The sequence below is a fragment of the Myotis daubentonii genome, chromosome 1 (assembly GCF_963259705.1).
Source record: "Myotis daubentonii chromosome 1, mMyoDau2.1, whole genome shotgun sequence".
NCBI classification, from domain to species: domain Eukaryota; kingdom Metazoa; phylum Chordata; class Mammalia; order Chiroptera; family Vespertilionidae; genus Myotis; species Myotis daubentonii.
In genome coordinates, this window is record NC_081840.1 from 83,723 (window position 1) to 103,470 (window position 19,748).

At 66.5% G+C, this 19,748-nt stretch overlaps 2 protein-coding genes across 4 annotated transcripts in view; both read right to left on the bottom strand.

Annotated features, from left to right (window-relative positions):
• Positions 1–4,528, bottom strand: part of MTA1 (metastasis associated 1) — a 34,145-nt gene extending 29,617 nt beyond the window's left edge. For all 3 annotated transcript variants that reach the window (XR_009451324.1, XM_059684558.1, XM_059684548.1), the window contains exon 1: positions 4,357–4,528. Coding sequence is in view for 2 of the 3 variants with exons in the window: in XM_059684558.1 (XP_059540541.1) it covers positions 4,357–4,384 (28 nt within the window). In the remaining variant the exon portion in view is untranslated. The remainder of the gene's footprint in view (positions 1–4,356) is intronic.
• A 6,222-nt stretch (positions 4,529–10,750) lies between these two features.
• TEX22 (testis expressed 22) lies at positions 10,751–18,722 on the bottom strand. Its single transcript, XM_059684570.1, has 3 exons — positions 17,811–18,722; positions 11,466–11,582; positions 10,751–11,066 (listed from the first exon to the last, which is right to left on the bottom strand). The coding sequence occupies exons 1-3, from the start codon at positions 17,970–17,972 to the stop codon at positions 10,890–10,892; spliced, it is 456 nt and encodes a 151-aa protein (XP_059540553.1). The 5' UTR covers positions 17,973–18,722; the 3' UTR covers positions 10,751–10,889.
• Between the last annotated feature and the right edge of the window lie 1,026 nt (positions 18,723–19,748).

Consider the following 19,748-nt stretch of genomic DNA (forward strand, 5'->3'; position numbering starts at 1 on the left):
TGGTCAGTGTGCGTCACAGCGACCGGCGGATGGTAGGAGGGACACTTAGCACATTAGCCTTTTACACAGATAGACTAGAGGCCTGGTGCATGAAATTCAGGCACAGGTAGGGTCCCTAGGCCTGGCTGCCAATCAGGGCCGATCAGGGTCTTTCAGCTGCCAGCCAGGGCCTTCCTTCATCCCACACTGACCCCTGGTGGTCAGCACACGTCATAGCAAGCAATCGAACTCCCGGTCGAACTCCCATGGGGATAATTTGCATATTAGGCTTTTATATAGAGAGATATATAGATAACCACTATGCTGATACAAAATAATACAAAATAACATCACCTGCGAACTGTAAAAAGGAAAGGAGGGAAAAAGGAAAGAAGGAAAGAAAATTACCCGATTTTAAAAAACAGGCCAGAGATCTGTGCAGACACTTGACCAAGGACACATGGCCGGCAAATACAAACACATCAGCCCTGCAGGCCGCGTGGCTCAGTGGCCGAGTGTCGACCTAGGAACCAGGAGGTCACAGTTTGATTCCCAATCAGGGTACATGCCCAGTTGTGGGCTCGATCCCCCGTGTGGGGCATGCAGGAGGCAGCTGATCAATGGTTCTGTTATCATTGATGTTTCCATCTCTCTCTGAAAGCAAGAAAAAAATTTTCAAAAAAAACCAAAACAAAACAAAAACACATGAGCCTGGGCTGGTGGCTCAGCCTGTTGGCGTGTCGTCCGTCCGTCCGTCCGTCCGTCCGCCCGCCCCAAAGGCTGCAGGCTGGACTCCTGGTCAGGGCACAGGCCTAAGCTGTGAGTTCAGTCCCGGGGGGGCGGGGGGGCATGTGTGACAGGCAGCCTAGCAACACTTCCCTACACACTGATGCTCTCTAAAAACAAAAACAAAAACAAATGTCCTCAGTGAGGATTTAAAAAATAAAAACACAGGCGAAGACACCCCACACCACCTACCACCAGGGCGATGGACGCGGCCGGTGGTGATGCCCGCACACCTGGCAGGACGCTGCGCAGACAGAAGCTGACCAGGCCCAGACGTGACGGGCGGGAACCTCAGACAAACCACCCCGCGGCACGAGACGCGAGATCCCGCGTCCACGTGAGAACGGACCACCCAAAGCTGCACCGGGCTGTGGGCCTCCTGGGGAGTCAGGCCAGGAGGTGGCGCCCAGGCGGGGTCACCGGTCCCTCACGTCAAATCGCTCCCTGCACCTGGCCCGGGCTGCGTGGCTCAGGGGTTGAGCGTCGACCTAGGAGCCAGGAGGTCAGGGATTGATCCCGTCAGGGCACAGGCCTGGGTTGTGGGCTCCATCCCGGGGTGTGTGTGTGGGGGGGCGCGTGCAGGAGGCCGCCAACCAGAGCTCCTCTCATCACTGCTGTTTCTCTCCCTCTCCCTCTCCCTCCCTCTCTGAGATCAATTAAAAAATAGATAAAAAAAGCGCTCCCCGACTCGGGCACGGATCGCCACGGGACAGGAGCCGGCGTAGCCTGGACGCTCAGCCTCCAGAATCTGACACATCCCCTTGTTTGTGAGCCACGAGGCCACGGCGCTGCCACGCCAGCCCGGGCGCTGATGGCACCCGCATGTCCACGCTGCACGGACACCGCCCCCGGGAGGAAGGGGCCGCGGGGCGGTGGGAGCCGGGTTCCCAAGGCGCGTGTGTGCCGTTCCCCAACGGGGCCCAGGCCAGCGGGTGGCGGAGCGGGCAGCGCTCACAGGCCCTCCAGGCCGCGGACCGGACCCCCAGCTCCAAAGCCGCGATGCGGTTAAGCAGGGGAGCGGGCCCTCCGGCGGCAGGCGGGGCCACACGGGGGCCGGGCACAGCGCCCCGCCCGGGAGGAGGACCGAGGCCCACCCGCCCCAGAAACCGGGGCTTGCGGGGGCCCTGGCGCGCACGGGGAGAGCAGGCGGCGTCCTGTGGGCATCTGAGGAGCCCAGCCCAGGACCCAGCGCCGGCAGCCACCCATCAGGCCCTCCCCACGGGCCACACCCCAACATGGGCAGCTGCCCCCAGCCAGAGTCCCCCAACCCCAGCCACTGTGAAGACGCAGCAGCACCCGAGCCCCGGAAGGCTGTGCCAGCCCACCTGCCGCGGGCCCACCCCGCCCCCTGGGGCGCCCACCCCGTCCACGGTCAGGGCACCCAGGAAGGCCCTGCAGACGTGCAGGGTGCAGGGGCGCCTGGGCCCTAAGGGTCCTGCCCGGACACGCTCCCCACCCGACGGCAGCTTCTTTTTCTAATCCAGGAGCTGAAGGGCCACTCTTCCCGTCAAGGCCCGGCGGCTCCGTGGCCGTGGCCGTGGCCGTGGCCGGAGCCTCCCCTGCAGGCCAGTTCTAAGCCGGGGATTCACGTACACAAACGCCTCACCTGGTCCAAAGTTTAAAATAAAACGAAAGCGGCGTCTGTGAGAGCGGCAGGGACTGACGCAGGAGAGCAACAGGGCACAGTCCACCGTGGGGAGCGCCCAGCGCCCGCCCGCCCCCGGGAGGGTCTCCCGTCACTTTCTCGGGTGTATTTTTAAAAGAACAAACTACCCCACGGAACGGGTGTCCGTTTCCTGGGACAGAAGGAAAAAGGAAACCGGAGGGAAAAGGCGACGGCGACAGGCCCGTGGCCGCCCCGCACACGGGCACCGCTGCAGCCCGCGGAACCCCTGCCCCTGCCCCCCGTCCGGCCCCCCGCCCTGCACACGGGCACCGCTGCCTCGGACAGAGGCCTCTGTCCATGGCCAGGTCACTCCCCTGGGAAGACCAGGCCCCGTCCCCTCGCAGGCGGACCCACCGCACCCAGCTGGTCGCGGGCACAAAGCTGCAGCCACGCCTTCGCCCCCCAGGCCCTCCCCCCACCCCGGGCCCGTCCCAGGTCACTGGCTTCCGCCGTAGGTTTTTCGCGTTTATTGGGGCCACACAGTTAGGATGTGATGCCCAGAAGCTGTTTAGCTGAAACTCAAATCTAGCCGGTGCCCCCGCTTCCCTGCAGAAGCCGGCTCCTTCGGAAAAGGCTCTGTTCTCAGGGTCCCGCGGTGCCCCAGCCAGAGTCCACTCGGGACAGAGCGGCCGGGCTTACGGACGCCCCTCCGCCCGCGAGATGCACTTCCCACCGGATGCTCACCTGCCGGCGCCCTGCCCGCCGGACCGGCCCGGCCAGGCCCAGGGGAGCCCCTCGGCGCCCCGGGCTCCCGCTCAGAAACCCGCTACAGGCAGGGGCTCCCACAGGGAGCGGCAGGGACCCCAGGACCCCTCAGAGGGGGGCATGCAGACCTGGGGCTGGCCAGGCCCCCCTGGAGGAGCCGTCCACACCCCGGGAAACCGAGGCCCAGGAGGATCTGGGGGTGGTCAGGCCCCCACCGAGTTCTCAGCCACACACGCCAGGGGAGACCCTGAGTCCCCCTGCACCCCCCTCCCCGCAGGCACAGGCAGCTTAGGGCCCAGCACCCTGCCCTCCGGGGCCTCCCGGGACTGGCTGCTCCTTCACTGACTCAACACGCAGGGCCAGGCGGGGGGTGGGAGGGGGGCACCGGCCAGAGGGGGGTCTGGCTGGAGGGGGGGGCGCAGGGGGTGGGCTGGGGCCCCAGGACCTTGTCACGTGGGCAGAACCCAGGGGGGCCGCAGGCCAGGCTGGGGGTCCTCGGGAGGTGCCTAGGATGGGGGGGGCCAGGGCGGGGGGGGGGGGGAGCAGAGGCCCAGGGGCCGGGGCGGGGGCTGGGATGGGGTTCCCTGGGGCGGGGCGAGGAGCACCCTGGGGCTGACACTCCTGCCTCCCCCCAAAGGGGGACAGGCCCCCATCCGGCAGGTGCCACGTTCGCCCACCGCCCAAGGCCCCGCTGGACGGAGAGCGTGACCCCGAAACCCAGGGGTGGGCGGCCTGGGGCGGGGTGACGCGGAGAACACGAGGCTGGGCCCCGCCGACACCCCGGCACAGGGCACCTCCTCCCGCCAGGCCGGGGGCCCCGAACCGGTCCTGGCCCCGCAGCGGGAGCGGGCCCCCCGCTCCGCCGAGCGCCCCCTCGGGGCTGGGGCGCCGGAAGGAAGCAGCGAAAGTTCGGGGCCTCCGGGGCCGGGCGGGGACCCCGAGGCGCCCCTGGCGGAGCCCGGCCCGGCGGCCCATCGCAGGCCGCTCCCCGCCCCCCGCGCCGCGGCCACGGGGACCCCAGCCCGCGGCCCCGGAGGCGGGCCACGTGCTCCCGCGGGGATCGGCTCGGGGGCAGGCCCGGCCCGAGGATGCTCGGCGCCCCCGCCCCCGCCCGCCGCCCCCGCCGGCCACGCAGGCGCCCCAACAGGTGGGCCGCGCGCCCCGCACCCGCGCGGATGGGGAGGCGCCGGGGGCGGCGGGGGCGCGGGCCGGGGCCTTACCTCCGACCCGGTACATGTTGGCGGCCATGTCCGGCGGCGGCGGGGCCGCGGGCAGCGCGGGCGGCGGGGCCGGGAAAATGGAGGCGCGGGCGGCGGGCGGGGGCGCGGGGCGGGCGGGCGGTTTAAAGGGGCCGCTGCCGCCGCCGCCGCCGCGGAGGCCGCGCAGGGACCGAGGCCGCGGGCGGGAGAGGAAGAGGCGGGGCCGCGCGGGGGAGGGGCCTGGTTCCCGCCGCCTCCGGGCTCGGGCCTCCCCTCCCGGTCCAGGCCGCTCCCCGTGCCCGGTGCCCCCTGTGCCCAGATCCCCCCTGAGCCCAGATCCCCCCTGTGCCCAGATCCCCCTGTGCCCAGGTCCCCCCCCCCGCCCCGTGCCTAGGTCCCTCCCGTGCCCAAATCCCCCCCGTGCCCAGGTCCCCCCTGTTCCCAGATACCCCCTGTGCCCAGATCCCCCCTGTACCCAGGCCCCCGTGCCCAGATCCCCCCTGTGCCCAGGTCCCCCTGTGCCCAGATGCCCCCTGTGCCCGGTCCCCCCTGTGCCCAGGTCCCCCTGTGCCCAGATCCCCCCTGTGCCTGGTCCCCCCTGTGCCCAGGTCCCCCTGTGCCCGGCCCTCCCTGTGCCCACGTCTCCCCTGTGCCCAGGTTCTGAGGCTCCCAGGGGAAAGCTGGAGCAGAGGGGTGGCGCTCCCTGCACTGCTGGGCGCGAGGGACGGGTGCAGGGTGGGTGGGGTTTGCTCTGAGCAAGACCCCGGGTTCCTGCCCCATTTACTCAGATGGAGGGGGTCTGGGCTGGAGGAGGGACGGGGTCCAGTTGGAGGAACATGGAGTGGGAGCTCGGAGACCCCAGCTGCGTGCAGGGGCCTGGGGGTGGCGGCCCGGGCACAGGCCCCTGGCACAGGCCCCTGGAGGCATGGCGAGGAGGGCGGGCCCGCCAGAGCCCAGGGGTGCCGAGGGGGCGGGACCAGAGCTGTGATTGACGGGGGATATTGAGGGGTGAGGGGTAGGGGTGAGGGGTAGGGGTGAGGGCCAGGGGGAATGCTCCCCTCGCTGTGTGGCCTGCATCGGTCGTCCAGGGGGGAGCAATGCTGCAGCACAGGGTCTCCTACCAACACCCAGCACGCGACCAGCCGGGCCCACAAGTGCCAGCAGCTGTGGGGCTGGCACCCAGCACCCCGTGCCCCCGAGACAGGAGGCCGCGCCGGGCACAGCACCCACCGCCGGGCAGGAAGCCCACGGTCTCCCTCCACCCAGGGAGGTGGCCAAGGCCCGGGGTCTGAGGGAAGCCCCCCGAGTTCCAAGTCTCCCCAGGAGAGAGAAGGCGGCCCTCACGGAGCAGCGCAGGGCCCAGCTCCTGCCGGGTCCACGCCTCCGGGCGATGCCAGGCCTGCCACCTGCTCCTCCGTGTCAGAGCCGGGCAAAGGGTCGGATTCACCCATTAGCCGCAGAGCAGACCCGGTCTGGGCGGAATGACCTATGAAGGCCACCCCCGCAGTTCAACAGACGCGGGAAGAGGCGGGCGTGAGGCTGGGAGACCTTGCAGAGGGCACCCTGGGCATGAGGAGCCCCGAGGTGCTCAACCACCAGCGGAGGAGACGGCGGGGAGAGGGGGTGCGGTGACACAAGCCCCTCCTGGCACAGGGATCTCGGGGCGCTGCCTGCAGGTCAGGAGGTGGGGGGCCCAGGGGTCTGTCCCCTGGTGGGCGAGCAGGCAGGCCCGGGGACGCTGGCTTTGCCGCTGGGGGCTCTGAGGGCCGGGCTGGCCTTCGTTCAGAGGGTGGGCCCGGCTGAGGGTGGAGGCCGAGTCGGCACTGGGGCCGAGGAGAGGCTCGGGGCGCAGACGCCCTGCGAGGCAGATCCAGGGCTCCCAGGAGCCCGAGAGCCTGCGGGCATGACCCAGGGAGACCTGCCCACGGGCACCTCCCAGACAGGTACCAGCTGCTGGGCTGGCCAGTCGCAGCCCCTTTGGAGCCTGAACAGGAGTCTGGGCAACGCAAAGCCAAGTCCCCTGGGAGCAGGAAGGCCTCCAGAAAACACCTTTAACCCTAGAACCCCCCCCCCCCCGCCCCACCAGGCCCCGCCACACATGAACGTCTTTAAAAATACAAAAGCCATTAGCATAAGCAATGGGCACAGACACTGGGGCAGTGGGGGCCTGCCCTGGGGTGGGAGTGGCGGGGGGGGGCAGTCATTCGGGAAAAGGAGACATGTAATACTTTCAACAATAAAGTATGGTAAAATATATATATATTTTTTCCTATATAATAAATATATATATAATAAATATATAATCCTATATAATAAAGAGATGATATGCAAATTAACCCTCACACCCTCACAAGATGGCTGCCTGTGACCAGGCCGGCAGGGGGAGTAGTGAGGGATGACCAAATGACTGAACAGCAGGCTGCGTGGGGCAACCAGGCTGGCGGGGGAGGGGGTGCAGTTGGGGGCCACCAGGCTGGCACCAGGGGGCAGTTAGAGGTGACCAGGCAGGCAGGCAGGCAGGTCAGCGATTAGGAGCCAGCAGTCCAGGATACCGGCAGTCCCCTAAGGGGTCCCAGACATCCCCCAAGGGGTCCCAGTTTGGAGAGGGTGCAGGCTGGGCTGAGGGGACCCCCCCCCCCGCACCAATTTCGTGCACTGGGCCTCTGGTATATGTATAAAAGCCGAGCTTAAATCCAGCCACTGAGGCTACAGCCGCCACCAACCCGGAGGGGCAGAGCGGGGGGCGGGGTGAGCTGGCACAAGGGCCTCCAGGGCACAGGGACCCGGGGGTGTCAGGCGGGGCACAGGGGGGCAGGACAGCCAGCTCCTACTGCTCAAACCAAGGGGCACCGTCCGGCCCTGGTTCTGTGATTTCTCAACAGTCCTGGAGGATCGTTTAACCTTGGGGAGGAGCAGCACCCACCTCGCCCACAGCCGGCCCTCAGGACTGACTGTCATTTGGCCCCGGCCTTAGGAACGGCCGAGGGGCCTCGCCCAGCGCAGCAGCGGCCGTCTTGGCGATGAAATCGTGGGCAACATTTTAAAAGCTTTTTGCCCGGCTGGCGTGGCTCAGTGGCTGAGCATCGACCTATGAATCAGGTCACAGGTTTGACTCCCGGTCGGGGCACATGCCGGGGACGTGGGCTCCATCCCCAGTGGGGGGCGTGCAGCAGGCGGCCGATCCATGCTTCTCTCTCATCATTGATGCTTCTCTCCCTCCCTCTCCTTTCCTCTGAAAGCAATAAAAAGGTACTTTTTAAAAACACGCACACTTGGTTGTAGCTTGTTGAATAGAGAGTGCGCTTGCAACCAAAGCAGTCATTGTTCTGGGGGGGCAGTGGCTGGGCTGGGCCCGGGCGGAGGGGCTCCCCTTACTGCTTGGGTGTGTCCAGTGGCCTCCGACCCTCCTCCACACAGGCCTGACTCACGGCACAGGCGGTGCCAGAGCACCGGGGGGCCGCCCGGGAGCCTGAGCGCATTGCTGGGGGGGGGGGGGGGACAGCAGCGCCGCGGCCGTTTAGAGGGACGAGTGCAGAGCCCAAAGCAGTGTCTGCCGGCAGCGTGACGGTGGCGTCCTAGCAGGACTGATGCTGTCCACCCGTCGGCCGGGGAGCCCTGGGGGCACCCAGCACGGGCACGGTTGGCACCTGGGGTCGGTCACTCTGGGCTGTGGGTGTCCTGTGCGCTGGGATGTGAGCCCCCGGGTGCCAGGAGCCCTGGGAAGACAGTTCCTCCCCGATATCCACGCCTCCCCACCGTAACTGCTCGGTCTCACAGCGAGGGGTGAAGGCTGCTCCCCGAATGCCGGTGTCCAACCCCAGCGGGTCCAGGGGTCCCCAAAGGTGAGGACGGAGTCGGTGAAGAAGGAAGGACACGGAGACAGTGTTCAGTTGATCAGCAGCCTAGCCAGGATCTCCAGCCAAGTTCTGGTCTGGATCTCCAGAGAGGTTCTGCTTCGGATCTCCAGCCAGGTTCTGTGGCCATGTTCCCTCGCTAGGTTCTCCAGCCAGGTTCTGTCTGAGATCTCTAGCCAGGTTCGGTCACCAGGTTCTAGTCAGGTTCTCTTGCCATATTTCTGTAGTCAGGTTCAGTCCAGGATCTTTTGCCATGTTCTCTCCAGCAAAGTTCTTCTGTCTGTAGGTTCTGTGTAGGTTCTGTCTTCTGAAGTCTGTCTCTTGCTGTCTTGTTGCATCTGTATTTATACCAGTTGATTCCAATCCTATCAATCTCTATTCCAAAGGTTAGGGCGTTTCTTATCTCCATTCCAGGGAGTAAAGATTATGTAGCTTAAGCATGATTGTTCGTAGTTAAAGTGATTAATTACCCGCCTGGCACTTAGTTAAGAGGTTTTATTCCCTCCCTAACTTCAGGGGAAAATCCCTACCTGGGGAAACAACCTTTCTCAGAGACCTTGGTTAAAACACACAGTGCCAAGAAGGTGAGCAAACATATTAAGAACCGTATGCCATACATGCCAGGTCCCTTGAAACAGCAAGGATGGACCGGCTCCCGGCACCCGAAGACCCTAAAACAGTATCCCGGGTGCCAGCAGCCGGACAGTCCCATGGTCCCTAAAAGGAGAGGAGGCAGGAGGGAGAAGTGAGGCGGGAAGGGGGTCGGATGCCACGCTGCTGACCTGGGAGTTGGCGGAAGGGACTCTGAGCCCAGGGATGCGGGCAGTTCCAGAAGCTGGACGGGCCAGGAGTGGACGTCCCCTGGCACCTCTGGGAAGGAAGGCAGCCTGGCCCACACCTGCCCAGCCCACCCCGGGGGCCTGCCTGCACCTCTGGGGAGCCACAGGGAGTGACCGAGGCAGCAGCGCTCTGCGGGGACGGGGAGGACGGGGAGGACGGGGATGGAGGACGGGGAGGACGGGGAGGACGGGGAGGACGGGGATGGAGGACGGGGAGGACGGGGAGGACGGGGAGGACGGGGATGGAGGACGGGGAGGACGCGGGCTTCCCAGCGGAGGTGGTGCTCCAGGCCTCAACCCTAAACCCCAGGTCTTTGCCACTGCAGTGGGGGTGCCGGGGCCACCTGTCACCCAGCTCCCGGGGGAGGCCTCATGCAGAGGCCCGAGGCCACGCGGAGGGCGGAGGGCGGAGGGCGGAGGGCAGGTGGCCCTCCCAGCCTCATGAGACCGTGGAGAGGGCAGTGTGAGCCAGTGGACCCCGGGGTCTCGTGTGACGCCCGTGGAGCCTTAGAGCCACCCGGCCTCGGACTGTCACCCGCTCAGACCTGCTGACGGGATGCGGGCACAGGGGCATCGTCCCGCCCGCCCCGCCCTCCTCACCCACCCCCTTATCATCGGGGTCTCTGAGCAGGAGGCCATCATGTCCTCCAAAGCCCTGCCCAGCCCTCTGCCCCATCAGAACCCCCCCCCGTCCCTGTGGCCTCCCCCCATCAGAACCCCCCCGTCCCTGTGGCCTCCCCCCATCAGAACCCCCCTGTCCCTGTGGCCTCCCCCCATCAGAAACCCCCCCGTCCCTGTGGCCTCCCCCCATCAGAACCCCCCCCCGTCCCTGTGGCCTCCTCCCATCAGAACCCCCCCCCGTCCCTGTGGCCTCCCCCCATCAGAAACCCCCCCGTCCCTGTGGCCTCCCCCCATCAGAACCCCCCCCCGTCCCTGTGGCCTCCCCCCATCAGAAACCCCCCCCGTCCCTGTGGCCTCCCCCCATCAGAACCTCCCCCCCCCGTCCCTGTGGCCTCCCCCCATCAGAACCTCCCCCCCCCCGTCCCTGTGGCCTCCCCCCATCAGAAACCCCCCCCCGTCCCTGTGGCCTCCCCCCATCAGAACCTCCCCCCCCGTCCCTGTGGCCTCCCCCCATCAGAACCTCCCCCCCCCCGTCCCTGTGGCCTCCCCCCATCAGAACCCCCCTGTCCCTGTGGCCTCCCCCCATCAGAAACCCCCCCCCGTCCCTGTGGCCTCCCCCCATCAGAACCTCCCCCCCCGTCCCTGTGGCCTCCCCCCATCAGAACCTCCCCCCCCCCGTCCCTGTGGCCTCCCCCCATCAGAACCCCCCCTGTCCCTGTGGCCTCCCCCCATCAGAACCCCCCCTGTCCCTGTGGCCTCCCCCCATCAGAACCCCCCCTGTCCCTGTGGCCTCCCCCCATCAGAACCCCCCCGTCCCTGTGGCCTCCCCCCATCAGAACCCCCCCCCGTCCCTGTGGCCTCCCCCCATCAGAAACCCCCCCCCCGTCCCTGTGGCCTCCCCCCATCAGAACCCCCCTGTCCCTGTGGCCTCCCCCCATCAGAAACCCCCCCCCCGTCCCTGTGGCCTCCCCCCATCAGAACCCCCCCCCGTCCCTGTGGCCTCCCCCCATCAGAACCCCCCCCCGTCCCTGTGGCCTCCCCCCATCAGAACCTCCCAGTCCCTGTGGCCTCCCCCCAGGGCCTGAGGAATGCCGTCCTGGAACACATTTAATTATTTAATTTCAGGGGAACCAGAGAGAACCAGCGAGCCCAGCAGTAGGCAGGGCACGCAGGTGGGGGGGGCGTGCAGGGCTGGCCCGGGCCCCTGGGGTGTGGAGGGCCCCCGAAAGGCCTGGTGGGCTCAGGAGGGCGGGCACCCGGAGGCCCAGGCCGAGGTCATGTTGTGCCAGAAAGGCGAGCTGCGGGTCAGGAAGGCGTGGAAGGCGTGGGTGGACTCGGTCGACCGGGGAGGGTGGAAGATGAGCACATCCTTGTCCACGTCCTCAGACACCAGTCGTGCCACGATCTGCAGGATGTCCTGTGGGGGCGCGGGGGTGGGGGTGCAGGGTCAGGGGCGCGGGGTCAGGGGCGGGGTAAAGGGCTGTGGGGTCAGGGGCGTGGGGTCAGGGGCGCAGGGTCAGGGGCGCGGGGTCAGGGGCGTGGGGTCAGGGGTGTGGGGTCAAGGGCTGTGGGGTCAGGGGCGTGGGGTCAGGGGCGGGGTAAAGGGCTGTGGGGTCAGGGGCGTGGGGTCAGGGGCGCGGGGTCAGGGGCGTGGGGTCAGGGGCGTGGGGTCAGGGGTGTGGGGTCAGGGGCGTGGGGTCAGGGGCGCGGGGTCAAGGGCTGTGGGGTCAGGGGCGTGGGGTAGGGGGCGCGGGGTCAGGGGCGGGGTGAGGCTGGGCAGAGGCGTCCGTGACCCACGCCCCCCCCCTCCATGCACCTGGCCGTGGGAGCCGGGGCGGCTCTGCCTGGCGTCCTGCAGGGCCCGCTGCCTGCGCTCCTCGATGCTGAGGCTCCAGTGGCGGGAGGGGCGCTTGCTCTCCAGGGGTTCGCTCACCTGAGGGGACAGAGGTCCCTGGACCTGCAGACCCCCCGCGCCCCTGCGGGGGATGCTGAGCCCCTGGGGCCTGGCCCGGCTCCCACCACCCAGGCCAGGATGCCCGCCACCCGCTGGGCTGTGTGCAGGGCTCAGGCGGGAAGCCCGAGGGGGGCCAGGCCTGGGGGCTGGTGCGGAGGCGGCACTGAGCCCCCCGCCCGGGGCCTGAGAACAGCAGCCCCACTGCTGTGGCCTCAGGGAAGGCGGGCCCAGCCCTGGCCGGGGTGGCTCAGTGGATAGAGCACCCGACTGCGGACCGAAGGGTCCCGGGTTTGATTCCGGTCAAGGGCACAGGCCTGGGTTGAGGGCTCCATCCCCAGTGGGGGGCGTGCAGGAGGCAGCCGATCCATGATTCTCTCTCCTCACTGATGTTTCTCTCTTTCTCTCCCCCCCCCCCCCCCGCCTTCTTCTCTGAAATCAATAAAAGTATAAAAACAAATAAATGTAACAGAAATGGACCTGCACTGGATTAGCTACTGGGGGATCCGGCAGGTTTCAGACATCAACCCCCCGGGCAGGGCCTGCTGCGGTCACCCCAGAGCCCGTCTGGTCACCCCAGAGCCCGTCCGGTCACCCCAGAGCCCGTCCGGTCACCCCAGAGCCGTCCGTGGCGGCCGCGGGGAGTCTGCAGCGCGGCCCATGAACAGAGCCTTCCTCCCGCGGCCCGTCTGCCGGCCGGTGACGCTCGCATGGTGGTCGTGCACCGTCCTCCTGTCGAGTGGTTTGTCTGGGGAGACAATATACCAGCGGCAAACGCGGCCCCTGCGTCTTTCTCTGGGGCGCTTAGAGCTCCCTTTGCTCCCTGGTTTGTGCACAGGCCCTGCCGTCGTCACGGAGACGCTCCACTTCCCTGCCAGGCCCGAGTCTGCGAGGAGCGCGCCGGTGAGGCCCACTCAGAACCGCCCGTCCCCCCCCCGCCCCCGTTCAGCTTCAACGGGGGATGGGGGAGTGGGGGGCGGCGAGGAATAGCTGGAGGGGCAGAGGAGGGAAATATTATGTCAACAATAAAAATATTAATTTTAAAAAAGACAACAGGTGTTCAGTTTTGTTTTTAAGGAAATAAGCTGGAATTTACTAGCATTCTTCTTCATCACCCATAGAGGCAAATGGTGTGGTCTTCCTCCTTTTGTCCATTGGAGCATTTTACAAATTTCCAAATTCCTTCCTCCGGGACACATAGCACCTTCATTTGCTCAGCAGATTCTCTGAGCGCGTCTGTGCTGCCCCCCCTCCCCGGCCCTGACAGAGCCCTGGTTCCCTGGTTCTGGAGAGCCGCGCGGGATTGGAGCACGTCCGTCTCCGGGTGCCCCGATGGCCTTCCGCAGGGCGCTCTGTGCCAGTGTGAGCTGGGCCCATGGTGGCCCTCCTTCACCTTTGCCCTCTCCTCCTCACGGGCCAGTGGCTGGGCAGCTCAGACTCATGGGCGGGACGACTGCTTTCCTAACTGCCTGGGGTGCCCGCCCACACGTCACTGAGGGGGCTCTGCGGCTGCTGTGGAATGTCCTTGGTGCCCTGGCAGGAGGCTCAGTGGGTCAGAGCATCGTCCCAATGCGCACAGGTTGCGGGTTCGATCTCTGGTCAGGGCACATACAGGCAGCAACCAAAGATGCATGAACAGGGAGCCACACACGAAGTCTCTCTCTCTCTCTCAAACCCTTGGGTGAGGATTAACAAAACAAACAAAAAGCCCAGCCCAGCTCCCCTCCGCCCGGCTCCCACGTCTGCTCTCACCTGAGTGCACACCTCTAGAGGCCACGTGCGAGTGGCTGAGTGTCTGTCCTGTGTCTGGCTCACTTCGCTGAGCTAACGTCCCCACGGCCCACCCGGCCACCCGAGTGGGAGCCGGGCAGGGCGTTGTCCGTGGGGCGGATGGCACGCGCACAGGTGGACACTGGTGGCCGGCACCTCTGGGATGTGTGAAGGGGCTGCCGTGGGCATGGGTTTGCCAACGTCTGCCGCGTCTCTGCTTCCTGGCCTTTCACAGGAGCGCCCGGGAGTGGAGCTGCTGGGCCACACGTCCACCCCCCGCAGCCGCCCCCGCGGGCTCCCCTGTCTCCACATCATCACCCACTTGCTCGCCCGTCTGGTGAGTGACGGCAGCCCTCCTAGCAGGTCTGAGGGGTGTCCCTGGGGTCTGACTTGCACGGCCCTACGACTAACGGTGTGGACACCTTCTCACACACCCGACCATTTGTATGGCTTTCGAGAAATGTCTCTTCAAGTCCTTTGCCTGCTTTTTGCCTCGGATTATTGCTTACTGTCGTTGCGTTTTAGGAATCCTCCGTGCCTTCTGGATCCCAGGCCCTTAGCAGATGTGTGACTCGCACACATGTCCTCCCACCCAGGAGCTGACTGCACTCGGTGACCATGTCCTGTGGTGGTCCTAAGTTTTTCCTTTTGGTGCAGTCCATCCAACGCATCTGTGTTTCCTTTTGCTGCCTGTGTGGTTGGTGCCACGTCCGAGAAGCCACTGCCGACCCCAAGGGCACGACGCTTCTCCCAGGACTGCACGCCCTGAGCTCATCCGCTTCTGCCTTCCTTGCGCTTGGAGTTCCTTTCCGCCCGACGTCACCCATCCTGTGCTGGAGGGCGTCCAGGGCTCCGGCTGTGAGGTCTGGCCTTTCCCCGACAGGAGCTGTGGCTCCCGGCAGGTCTGCTGCTCTTTAGCCGCCATCGTGTCCCTTTTCTTTCGTGGTTTCTGGACCCCGAGGCTCGGCTGGGAGGGCCGCCCCCACTGCAGGGTTTCTTCTCGTCCTTGTAGGGCATCGCATCTCACCGAGGCTGTCCTGGTTCCCAGCGAGAGGCGGGGCTCCCACGTGCCCAACGCCGCTTAGGGACGTCTCCTGCCCCACCCACACTGCGCCTCTGTCGGCATTTTGGTCAATGTCTTGATTTTCTTTTCTTTTTTTAAGGAGTGATTTAAAAAAATTCTTTACTGTTGAAATGTTACATATGTCTCCTCCCTCCCCACCCCGCCCTCACCCCCCTGCTGTCTGTGTCCGTTGGTTATGCTTATACGCATGCCTAGAAGTCCTTTGGTGGATCTCTTAAACCTCCCCTCCCCCCGCCTTCCCTCTGAGGTTTGATGGTCTGTTCGATGCTGCTCTGCCTCTGTATCTATTTTTGTTCATCAGTTTACGTTGTTCATTATATTCCACAAATGAGTGAGCTCACGTGATATTTGTCTTTCTCCGGCTGGCTTATTTTGCTTAGCATAATGTTCCCCAGGGCCATCCGTGCTGTTGCAAATGGTAAGAGTTCCTTCTCTTTTACGGCAGCGTAGTATCCCATTGTATAGACGTACCACGGTTTTCTAATCCACTCATCTGCTAAGTGGGGCCCTTAGGCTGTTTCCAGATCTTAGGTCTTGTACACTGTGCTGCTGTGAACAGAGGGGTGCATATGTCCTTTCTGATTGGTGTTTCTGATTTCTTGGGATATATTCCTAGAAGAGGGATCACGGGGTCCAATGGGAGTTCCATTTTTAATTTTTTGAGGAAACTCCACACTGTCTTCCACAGTGGTTGCACCAGTCTGCATTCCCACAGCAGTGCAAGAGGGTTCCTTTTTCTCCCCATCCTCGCCAGCACTTGTGTTTGTTGAATTGTTGATGGTAGCCATTCTGACAGGTGTGAGGTTATAGGAGTGATTTTTTAAAAATATATTTTTTTATTGATTTCAGAGAGGAAGGGAGAGGGAGAGAGAGACAGAAACATCAATGAGGAGAGAGAATCACTGATCAGCTGCCTCCTGCTTGCCCCCTACTGGGGATTGAGCCTGCAACCTGGGCACGTGCCCTTGACCAGAATCAACCTAAAACTGTTCAGTCCACAGGCTGGTGCTCTATCCACTGAGCCCACCGGCCAGGCCATGTCTCCATTTCCTGTTCCGTCCTGCTGCTCATGCATCAGATGCCAGGACCCCTGCTTTGAAAACGGAGCTCTGAGCTCTGACTGCCTCTCCGCTAGGGCTGAACCTATTCTTATTTTCCCATTGGAGCACTTTGCCGTATTGGAAAAGAAAGGTTTTAGCATTTTCACCACTAATGACACTGGAATGACGGGCCTGGGAGAACCCTCCGTGCCGGGTCCGCCTGCCGGGAAACCACGTCTCTTCCTGCCCCAGCCTGGGCCGTGCTGTGCGGGGTTCACAGCTCGCTCGACGGCAGCCTGCTTCCTGCGAAGGTGACCCGCTGTCCGGCGGCCTTTCCCGGGCACGTCCTCCGAGAGCCTGCTGCTCAGGCCCGCAAGGCTGCTGGTTCCCGGGCCGCCACCCGCTTCCGGCCCGGTCCGTGGACGGACGCCACCTGCTCTGACCAGCAGCCGCAGGTCCCCCAGGGTGCTGTGCGGCCACCGCCCCCGGGCTCACGATCCTCCCCCAGCTCCCGGCCAGCTGCATGGGCCCACTGCTGCCCAGGGCGAGGCTGGCCGGGGTGGCGACACCTGCAGCAGGCCCTGCCCGCCTGGCACAGCCATGGTTTTGATTCGTCCTTCCTAGGGGTTTAGTCCCCTCGCATAGCCGCTTCCTCCCGGTGCCGGCTGAGTCCCACTCAGAGGGACCGGATCAGCAGGGCAGGGGCGGGGCCCGTTTCTGCTGAGTGCCGCCGCCCGCCTGCTCTGCCCAGCCTGTGCCCCCACCAGAACGCGGCCCGTTCTGTCCTGGGGGTCCTCGCCTCCTCAGAGCCCTCTGGCCGGGTCAGCAGGCTCCTCGGAAGCAGAGCGTGTCAGCTGGCCCCACTGCCGCGGGAGGGTGCTGAGGCCTGCAGACCCCGCGGAGGCCTCCGCCGGAGGGTGCTGCCGTCTGTGAGCACGTGTCCCCACCCTGGGGCCCTGGGCGCCCACGTGCACCTTGCAGGTCAGGCGGCTCCCTTGGGACCTGGGCTGGGAAGGGACAGGACAAAGGGAAGGATGGGGAGGACTTATACTCGTCAGGCTCGGGGCCTGGAGGGGATGCCTGACCAGGGGCCCGCGCGGGAAGGTCTGGAGGAGCGGCCCGCCGAGGGGCCAGGAGGAAGGCCACCGGGCAGGACAGGAGGGGGCGTGGACAGGGGAGAGATGAACAGCGTGCGGGAGACGCTGCAGGGACTCCCGACGCCCAAGCCACACTCTGGGAGCCTGCAAACAGGGGTCTGCACCCCTTCGGGGTCTGTCCAACCCCCTCTCCTCGGAGCCACTCCCCCCGGGCCTTTCTATCCTGCTCTCCTCTCCGGCCTCCCGGCCTCGGCCCCCCTGCCACTCCCACAGCCCCGCCTTCCTCTTGGATCTGCAGACACGGGGTGGGGAGGGGTCACCCTGCCCAAGAGCTGCCAGGCTCCTCCTGGGCTCCGAGGAAGCCCGGTCCGCCCACGGGTGGCACGCTGTGCACGTCCATCTGGCTTGCCAGGCCTGGGAAGTCGGCCGAGGGTCCCCCCCGGCCCCCCCCTCAGGTGGAGGACCTGGCAGGAGGGCACCCGGCGGCCTCAGAGGGCAGCTGGGGAGCCCGCTCTCTCTTTTCCCAGTGACTGTTAATTTTTTGTTTTGGGTGGGGTTTCTGTATCCTCATTTCCCATTGGTGGTTAGAGAGTGGAAGGGAGGGGGAGAGAGAGAGAAACATCGATGGGAGAGACACATCCAGCGGTTGCCTCCTGCAGGCACCCCAACCAGAGCTGGGGATGGAGCCTGCACTCAGGTACATGCCCTTGACCGGAATCAAACCCGGGACCCTCCAGTCCGCACGCCCACACCCTGTCCACTGAGCCACACTGGCCAGGCCGCCCGCCGCCTCTTTACGCGCCAGCCTGGACCTCACGGGCATCTGAGCTGACCTGTCTGGGGACTCAGCTCTTGGGGTCCCCACTCGGACCCACAGGCACCTGTGCACCTGGCTCGTCCAGGCTTCGGCCCTGACACGGGGTCACACAGAAGTCGGGGCGGCAGCCACCATGTGGGAACCAGCGGCTGTGGGGGGCACACAGGCAGCTCCAGGGTGAGGGCGCTGTGAGGACTGGAGGTGCCCCCTCCCGGGTGCCTGGCGGAGGCAGGGGGGCGGCCTGCAGCCCTGGGGGCTGTGGGAGGAGGCCAGTCCGGTGCCCAGCCCCACCCCTGTGCTGGGCCGTTCAGCCGTGCTCACCCTCGCACACCGATCGCCACCCTGGCCAGCCCTCGCCCTCTGTGTGTGTGTGTGGGGGGGGGGGGGCAGGCCCTGGCTTACCCAGTCCTGAGTCTCCAGCACCTGCTGGCGGCCGCTCTGCGCGCTGGGCTGGCTCCGGGCGTCAGGCCAACTGGGCAGGCGCTCAGGGGGCAGCGGGGGTCCCGGCTTCTGGGGGGCGCCCCCCAGCAGATGCTTCCCGCTCATGCTCAGGCTCATGCTCATGAGCGCCGGCAGCCGGTGGCAGGTCCCCGGGGCTCCCCGCAGGCGGAGGTCAGGCTCCGGGGCTCCCCGCAGACAGAGGTCAGGCTCCGGGGCTCCCCGCAGATGGAGGTCAGGACGGGGCTCCCCGCAGACCGAGGTCAGGCTCCGGGGCTCCCCGCCCCCGGCAGATGGAGGTCAGGACGGGGCTCCCCGCAGACCGAGGTCAGGCTCCGGGGCTCCCCGCCCCCGGCAGATGGAGGTCAGGACGGGGCTCCCCGCAGACGGAGGTCAGGCTCCCAGGCTCCGGGGCTCCCTGTCCCCGTGGCCCAGCCTCAGGCGCTGACACTCCACAGCGGACCCACGGGTCCCGGGGCCTCAGCTCCTGCCGCCACCTGATCCTCATGGGTCCCTGGGCCGAGCCCCACTGCCCCCCGCAGGCTCCCCGGGACCCCCGCCTCTGCTCAGGCTCCGGCCCCGCGGGTAGGACTGAGGGTCCCCGCCGCCGCCTCAGCCCCTGTGACCTCACCTCCACGTGGCAGAACCGCACCCCGGCCCAGAGGGATCCGAGGGGGGAGGGGGCAGGACACCCAGGGAGACTGGGAGGGGGCCTGGGGGTGCGCTGGTCAGGGGAGAGCAGATGGGGTTACAGCGGTCAGCAGGAGGGGGTACACTGGGGTGCCAAGGTGGGGCAGGGGCGGGGCACACTGAGGTACAGTGGTGGGGAGGGCGGGTCATACTGGGGTACAGAGATGGGCAGGGGCGGGGTACACTCGGGTATGGAGGTGGGGGAGGGGCGGGGCGCACTGGGGTACGGGGTGGGGGAGGGGTGACACTGGGGTACGGGGGACACTGGGGTACGGGTGGGGGAGGGGCGACACTGGGGTACGGGTGGGGGAGGGGTGACACTGGGGTACGGGGTGGGGGAAGGGGAAGGGCGGGGCGCACGATGCTGGGAGGTCGAAGGGCAGAGGCGGGGCCACGGAATTCCGAAGCCTGAGAGGAGGAGCGGAGCGACTTCCGCTGCAGGTCCCGCCCCGCCGTTTCCGCTTCCGGCCCGTGCGCGCCTGCGCCCTGGAGCCCGCCCTCCCCGCGGCCCCGACGGCTGGATGGGGGCGGCGGGGGGCGGCGGGGTCTGGGGCTCCCGCAGTTCGTGCCGCCTCCGCACCCGCGAGCGGACGATTCTGTCCCCAAAAGGCCCTGAAGGAGCCCCGTGTCCCTTAAACAGCAGCAGCGACGCCCCCCCGGCCCCCGAGGCCGAGAAGCGGGTGGTCAGCAGCCGGCCCTTCAGGGCGGGTGGCGGTCTGGCCACGAGTCCGTCCGTCCGTCCGGGGCCCGGCCCCAGCGGGAGTCAGGTCCGCGCCGGGGTGACCGCGCAGCGAGGCCGGCCCCGGCCTCCAGGAGCCCCCCTCGCCCAGCGGCCTCCCGGGCCTGACCCCGGGCCGAGGGGCCGCAGGAGGGGGCGCTGGGGCTGGGAACCGCCGCTCCTCGCCCCCGGCCCGCCCCGCGCTCCCGTGGCCGGGCCTCGCTCCCTCCCGGGGGCGGATCGTGGGGGCCAGGGGTCCGCACCCCCTCCAGGCCCAGCGATGGCGGGCGGACGGGCTCTGCAGGTCCCGGGCACAGGGCAGAGGTGCCCGGCCCCCACCCCCAGGGTACCGGACACAGCTGTGGGGGGGCAGGGGTTGGATGCTCCGGGGTGGACGGGACAGCCGCTTGGCCACTTCCACCAAAACCAGCCGAGGCCAGAAGCCGAGGGCGGCCACCTGCACCTGCTTCCTCCCCGCCGGGCAGTGACCGGGC